The sequence below is a fragment of the Thalia democratica genome, chromosome 1 (genome assembly GCF_965202585.1).
Source record: "Thalia democratica chromosome 1, ktThaDemo2.hap1.1, whole genome shotgun sequence".
Classification (NCBI taxonomy): domain Eukaryota; kingdom Metazoa; phylum Chordata; class Thaliacea; order Salpida; family Salpidae; genus Thalia; species Thalia democratica.
Genome location: NC_139165.1, coordinates 1,146,817 through 1,154,605, shown reverse-complemented (window position 1 = coordinate 1,154,605; position 7,789 = coordinate 1,146,817). Strand labels below are relative to the sequence as shown.

Here is a 7,789-nt window from a genome sequence, read left to right as displayed (position 1 = left end):
TGGTCAAAAACAAGTTGATATACCTATAAACTTTACATTTACTAGCAGAATTATTGTTTTTGTTAAGATGAAAATATAAACAGCCGAAGTCAAAAGCTTTTTTTGGACATTAAAACTTAAAACTACCTTAAATATCTAAACCATTAAAATATGTTTTAAAAGTTTTCAGCCACATACTTAATATAGTTTCTGCAAAGTTATTTTAAAACAAGTTTTGTTTATTATTATAAACAGTACACATAACAATTTGTTTTTACAATAAAGCACGTAACTATAATCTCATTATTTAAGTTTCATCGCGGCGAAACTAGTTTCTCTATTATAAGAAATAAAAAATATATTTTTTATACTTGAGGCTTTGTAATTTTTGTTTGTTTGTAACAACAGCAAACAAAAAACATGAGCTAATGAAGAAATGAGAATCTGTACAACAAATTTATTCTGAAATTTATTTTATTGTTTTTAATTTGATAACACCATACATCATTTTAGTTTTCTACTTAGGCAAAAGTAAAACTAGTTAAATAAGCTTTATTACGTCACACGTGTTTAGAAAAATTCTTTTCATAATGCAGTAAAATACTAATAAGTTTTTAGTGATTTAACGATTTAAAAACTAAATAACCATTACTTAATTTTCATAGCAAAACCTATGTTCCATTATGACATAAGTTGTGTTGTATTTGTTATAGTAAATATCTAAACATTATATCTTGAAACAGTTTTTTAGTTTGTTTACAGTAAGTATTTTATTTTGTTATTGTAGTTTTGATAAAATGTTATTCTCAACAACATTTTAGTGCTTTCTGTAAATTGTATGCACTTGCAAACCATATTTCTTAGAAATTAAATAACTTTTTATAATTTTAAACTTTATAGCAAATTCAATCTTTACAGTAATTCCTAATAATTTGATTTTTTATAAATGCTTAAATCAATAAAAGTTTTATAATTAAGTTTAATACCTCAATAAGCTTGTTTTAAGTTTTAAATATCAAGTTAAAGATAATGGTGTTAAACAATAACTTCGTTTTAAAATATTTAAAGACATTTTACAAAATACACAATAGTGTTAAACAATAACTTTATTTTAAAATATTTAAAACCAGTCATAACCAAGAATAGTTTTAAAATACTTTTGATGACACAAATTATATCTTTTAGAGCTTCTGTACAATATTTTTAATGAAAAAAAAATCACATTATTCGTTTTCTGATAATTTACTAATACCTTTAATCAATATCAATTTGTTTTAAACTTCGAAAAAAAAATCAATAAACTGTGTGCAACTGGATGGTTAAAATAACTTTTTTTGATTAAACTTGTTTCCTACAGCACTACAATGCTAATAGTTTAAAATTGTTAGAGCTTAAACTTTAAAAAAATATTTTACTAAAAGTCTTTGTATTGCTTTTGGAAGTATTGTTGGTCAAGGTTGTATATATTTAAGACACTATCAAGTGTTAAAAATATTTATAAACAAAGATTGGTTCAAACTTACATAAAACTGCTGCATTACTATTTTTTTAACTTGTTGTTAAATTCACGCTGTAAAAATTGCTGGGTTGAAAAAGATCACCGCTAAAATCACGTGTTTTGTACTTAAGCCAATAATCATTAGCTTATTTAGTCTGAAAATTGGAAAATTACCAAAATTAAGCCTTAGCTTGATCAATTACAAAATACTGATAAAAGTAAAAAACGCTGAGGTTAAAAATAAAAAAAAGTTCAAGCAGTCAATAAAAAGTTTTACAGCCAACTGTAAACAACAGTAGAAATTGTATAATGTTTTTTCAGGTTAAGTCTATTTAAAGTTTTAAAAGCATAGTAATAAAACATGTAAACGTTTAACAAATTATTTGTTTATTTGGATAACTGTTACGAAATGTAAATAAAAACTTTATTAGGTCAAATTCGGTACAATTGTAAACCAGAAAGTTAAACAAATAAAGCATTGTTGCCTGTTTCAAACGACCATTAAATAGTAAAATAAATAATTTACACATCTAACAAAAGTTTAACCTTGTATAAAAACACTATTTTGAATTAAATACGGTAAAAATAACGGCATGAATGTTTAGATCTACTTATTAAAAAATTAAGTTTACCAAAGCGTTTACTCTAAATAACGTTTTTTAAACGAAATTTTATAAAATTTACCAGCTTTTTCAATTGGAATTATTATATTAAATTGGTCAGGTAAAACTAAAAAACACAGCGTATAATATTTTTTAATACATCAACATAAAAATAAGAAACATTTCTTAATTACATTAGCTTAGTTTGTAATAAGTCTTGTTTTAAGTTTCAAATCAACAGGTAAACAAAATAATTAAAAAAATATTAATTTAACACTCATCAAAAGGTATAAAAAACTTTGCAAAATGAATTTATTGAGTTTTTATAGTATTCTTAAATTAAACTTAAGGTTGAAATTTAAGTTACAACTGAAATTAAACAATTAACTTAAAATGAACTCTATTTGTTTTTAAACAATACGAATACTGACAATATCATTAACTAAGAACAACATTTTGTAACACTAATAATGAGGCTAGATATTTTGCTTTAGAAAAACTAAAAATGCAACAAATTACTGACATCTTATACAAGTTTACAAAATAATTACTACATTAGATAGTAACTACATTCAAAAAAATATGTAGTAGAATATGTTGACTTGTATTAAAAACTTAACTCGATTTTTTGCTGATTTAAAACAAAGTATTTTAAATTTTTAAAATTCCCACGTATAAATTTTCAAAAGCTTAAATATAAGCATTTCTTAAATAAAACAAAAATTATAATGTATCAATTCATAAATTCTGGTTACAATCCATCTAAAACATTTGAACACTTTTTACAGATGAATTGTCTCATAAATGTTTTCATTCAAAAATGTTTCAACTTCTAAAAGTTACGCAATTCGTCACGTTTGATTGATTTCGTGTTTGTCAATCGGTAGTTTGTCTGTAAAAAGATTAAACTATTGAACCATAAAACAAATAAGTACAAGAGTTTTTAAAGTATTTTTAAATATGACATGTACTTATAATAGAAAACTAATTATTACGTAAATATTTTGTTAGAAAAGATAGCACTATAAGAAACAAATAAGTATAAACATAGTCACAAGTTGTTTTAGTATTGAATTGTTTTAGTATCTAGTAAAAACATACACTCATTAATATTTGAAAGTTTCTTTTTGTTTTCAAAAATTCTTTTTATGTGTTTTCTTTGCACGTAGAAGTTAACAACAAGAACGACGATGCTGATTATAAACACAATTACAGCCGATATTCCTGTTGTAAATATTTATGCATCATTTACAACTGCTTTGTACGAGCTTTGAGCATATTTTTAATATTACTAGTAACTATAAATAATTGTTTCAAGGCACGACTAAAACCACAAGTAGGTTAACGAGGTACAAGATTAATAAAAATATATCTGAACTTTTCGTGATATTAGAAAAAGCAACAAAAAATTTTTGGCTTAATTGATATCCTTAAATCAACATTTTGGATCATATTAAAAAATGTTTTATATGTTTTACTATATCAAAAGTGGTATTTTTAAAAACTGTTGCGTTTTTAGACAAACTTTTTATAGTATTTAGAATTGTATGAAGTAAATAGATAGAGTAATATTAAATCAACGAAAAGTTTGATTGTAGATATAAACTAAATTTTCATTTAATTTTTCTTTTTTGAAGCTGTAAAATGCTCTCAGATCATATTCAAACAAACGTTTTTACTTAACTTAATTTAAAACATTATAAATTTTTAATTTTTTTAAACACTCACTTGTCAGCCTATCATTGAAATACTCGGATTTGCTTAATGCTTTTTCCTGGAAATCTTCCACAACAATGTATTCTACATCTGTAAGTTTTAAATAGATAACTTGCAATACACAATAATAAAGAAGAAACTATCTAAATTTAAGTTACTTTTGTTGCATCAAAACTATTGTGTGAGTAGTTTTTTACCATAACTAAAAGTATTACTAATTTGTTGTTCTGACTATCTTTTGTGTTATGTAGAAAAAAAAAGCTTAATTCTCTTGACAACATAGTTAACGGAATGGAAACTAAACTTTCAACAAGTGTTTAACATCAGTACTGATAGATTGATATTTACTTATTGCTTAAAGAAATTTTTCAAACCGATTGATAAACATCCAAAAACAAATACGATTTGTTAAAAAATAAGTTAAATGCATTTGACCTGCAATTTTGCGACCCTGAAATTTAGTATGAAATTTTAATGCATTTTGATTCAAACTTAGTTTTTAACTTTATCACTGTGTTATTGTGGCTATATTTTTGTTGCGCAGCTAAAAATTACATAACGATTTGTTATATTTTAAATATACTATGAATTAAAGCAAACGAAATTTTTAATCACGTAATTTCAAACATTTGTTAAACCTCACTTCAATTAGATTAACATGAAAATATTAAACTGTTTTTTAAAAATCGATTTATTACAGTGTATAAATAATAAACAACTGTTGTTGACTTCATAGACAAGGTTAACACTTAAACTCTAGTTTATTGTTTCAAAACTTTAACTATTTTTCTTCTACAAAAGCAATGATGTATACAAAGTAAGTTTTAAGAATGTATTTAAATTTTTACATATTTTTGAAGTACAATCATTTAATGTGTGGATGTAATTTGTAATGATATATAAAAAACAAATCTATAGTCAATTATAATTTTTAAACACAATTTAGATGTATAATTACTTGAAATTTGTGTATGTAATTTATATTTTAATACAAACCATGCTCTTTTTTGTTGTAATTTTCAACGTAATCATTGTAAAATTCAAGTATTTCCTCTTCTGTTATTTATCACAAAATATTTTTAGTTAAATAACCTTATAAATCTATAAGTTGCGTTTTCATGAGTGCTTTTTAATTTAAAGACTTAAAAATGTTTAAATTATTTTGTTTTACAAACTATATTTCTATTTATAAATACAGTAGATAGAACTTTACTTCTTGTTTAGTTTTACAAACTTCCATTGGATGTATTTTCAATATTTTGTCAGAAGGACAACCTATAAAATACAAAGTTAAAATAAAAACAATGAAAAACCTGTTTTTGCAAAAAAAACGTAATTCTTTTGAAATATTACCTATAGTTTTATGAAAATTATGTCATTAGATTTATGCATATTGTTAACTTTACTACTTACTTAATGTTTGAATAAAAATTCTTTAAGCTAATAAAATCAACACTTGAAAGCTTTTTAAAATTTCAATTCAGTTTAAAAGTTCGTAAATGTTTAAACGAACTTAATTAAGTACAAAGTTCTTTTATACAGGTTGATATTACTGATCCTACAACCTGAACAATTAAAGACTGCAAAGATTATAAATGGATACTAACTTGGAGAAGTAGCATCGACTTCATTAAACGTGTTAACTTGAATGCCTTCACCAACATACATTGGTAGAGACTGTACTGTTACTGAGTACATAGAATTCGGAAGAATCAAATGATGCGGTTCCTTTCCAAAACCTTCAAATTTGAAAAGGGTCTGAAAAACAAAAATTGTCAAATATTGTTCTATAAATAGTTAAGTATTTAAAATTTTATAGTTTGAAAAAAATCTGAAAAGTTTATAAAAGATAATTTAACAGTAGGCAGCAGTAGATAGTAAAATCTTAACTAACATTAATTTATTAAATTAGTTGATCAAACAACTGTGTTGTATTTATACTACTACAGACTCAAGTAAAAATACTAACGACTTCATTTAACTTATAAATTAGTTGATCAAATAACTGTGTTGTATTTATGCTACTACAGACTCAAATAAAAATACTTACGTCTTCATTTAACATATTAAATTAGTTAATCAAACAACTATGTTGTATTTATACTACAAACTCAAGTACTTATTATTTCATTCAACTTGTTAAACTCAGCTTTACTGAGTTCCAAGTTAATGATGAATTTGAAACAAAAGTCGTGTCCGGCCGGTTTGATTGTTATGTAGAACCCTTTCACATAATCCTCCAGATAGGCACCTGTTTCATAAGTGTTTCAGAATGAACTATTTGAATTATTTCATACTTGATAGGTTATATTATCAAAACTTTTATTTATTCTTAAATAGTACAAGCCATTTATCGAAAAAGTATGGATTTTTAATTATTTTTAAACCAAAACAATAGTTTTAATAAATAATACTTTATTACATAAATAATTTATGAGACTACTAAAGTTATAAAACATCATAAACAACTATAATTATTTATTCAAAGCAAAGATGAAATAAATTAAGTTTTCAACCATCTTCAAGTCTATTGTAAATTTAAGTTCAATTAATTTGTGTTTATTTAAAAATATCTAACTTTTTTGTATCCACTGGATTCTCATCATGATTTTGTTTTGATGAAAAATTTTAGCGAAATAAAAAGAAACGTCATAAAAATTGGGTAAGGGTGCTGATACGTCATCATCTTTGTTATCAGGTGCCGTGTCTGTTTCTGTTGATAATAATTATCTAAAAAGTAGAATTATTTAAATATTTCCAAGCACTACAAAATTGTTATGAGATAATGTTTTTGTTGATAATAAATTTAGTAAAAAGTAGAACTATTTAAATATTTTCAATCAAAAATATTATGATATAGTGTTTTTGTTTAAAAAGTTTTTTTTTTACTTAGATGTTTTGAAAAAACAAAGTTTAAATAATTTGTTAATTTAAAACATAACAAAATTGTAAAATTTTTGTATCACTATCCAGTTAAAGATATTTTTCAAAATAAAATATCACAAGATTTGGTAAAAAAAAAATTCTTTATTAATCTTGTAAGACAAAAAAGTCTTACCTTCTACAAAACAGCCTGTGTTGAAATATTTTTCCCTGCATCTAATAAAATTAATACCAGAACTTTCTTGTGTTGTATTTACAGTTCCATTGTTATTTATGGTTTTCCCGAAAGTGCCACGTTGATATAGTATAAATAAACATAAGAAAATAATTCGGTGCTTTGAATTAAACATGGTCTATTTTATTAAATTTCTTGTAAATAACATATTAAGTTAATGTCGTTGTTTTTTCTAAGTCTATTTAAGTAAGTCTGTAATACATTAAATGTTATAGTTAGAAAATCGTTTAATTAAAATTAAAATTTTTGTTTTTAATCGTTGTAAAAACTTATACAACAAAATAGGAAATAGGTAAAGTAGTTTTCTTAACATAAATAAATATTGTAAAGTAACAATTGTTTAATTTTATAATTTTGAATTTTGTACATACCTGATTTTTTTAAATTGAATTGAATGATATGACCCTTAAAAATCTTGAAAAAACTAAATAAAACTAACTTATACTCGACTAATACTAGCAATGTAAAAATCTATATTTGAAAACTGCACTCCAATTATCATGTCACGTAAGTCATTTAAGTTCAAAGGAAAAATATCCTTGTCCTTTTTAATTTGTCAGAGTTGTTTTTGTTATGTATTTAGTAAGATAATAATGACATGCTTTGAAACATTTGTGTTTTCAAACAAACTAATTGTGTAAGTTTTACACATTTTAATAAGAAAAGTATAGAATTAAGTACAAATGATTATTCGATTTAGTTATTATTTTACTTTTAAAGAAAATATTTTTAAAATTTCTTGTTCACTTATTAGCAAACTTTAAAACTCAAATGTGTTTATACTTTAAGTTTAAATGCATATACAAAAAAATGTTTATAAATATATCAGAGATACAAAAGTTTAGAAAAAACGCAAATAAATAAAAACAACATATT

General features: G+C 23.4%; 1 protein-coding gene across 1 annotated transcript; it reads right to left on the bottom strand.

Annotated features, from left to right (window-relative positions):
* Nucleotides 1-2,686: 2,686 nt before the first annotated feature.
* LOC145846381 (uncharacterized) lies at nucleotides 2,687-6,038 on the bottom strand. The gene is made up of 7 exons (XM_082953196.1): nucleotides 5,915-6,038; nucleotides 5,403-5,553; nucleotides 5,010-5,070; nucleotides 4,792-4,853; nucleotides 3,808-3,885; nucleotides 3,181-3,303; nucleotides 2,687-2,971 (listed from the first exon to the last, which is right to left on the bottom strand). Exons 2-7 carry the CDS (start codon nucleotides 5,491-5,493, stop codon nucleotides 2,931-2,933), a joined length of 456 nt encoding a protein of 151 aa, XP_082809322.1. The 5' UTR covers nucleotides 5,494-5,553; nucleotides 5,915-6,038; the 3' UTR covers nucleotides 2,687-2,930.
* Between the last annotated feature and the right edge of the window lie 1,751 nt (nucleotides 6,039-7,789).

Excerpts from the sequence above, each read along its gene's own strand:
- LOC145846381 (XM_082953196.1), bottom strand. The coding sequence starts at position 5,493 with ATGTACTCAGTAACAGTACAGTCTCTACCAATGTATGTTGGTGAAGGC. Across the intron at positions 5,071-5,402 it reads AGTCGATGCTACTTCTCCAA|GTTGTCCTTCTGACAAAATA; the intron begins GTTAGTATCCAT and ends TGTATTTTATAG. Across the intron at positions 3,886-4,791 it reads TTACAACAAAAAAGAGCATG|ATGTAGAATACATTGTTGTG; the intron begins GTTTGTATTAAA and ends TAAAACTTACAG.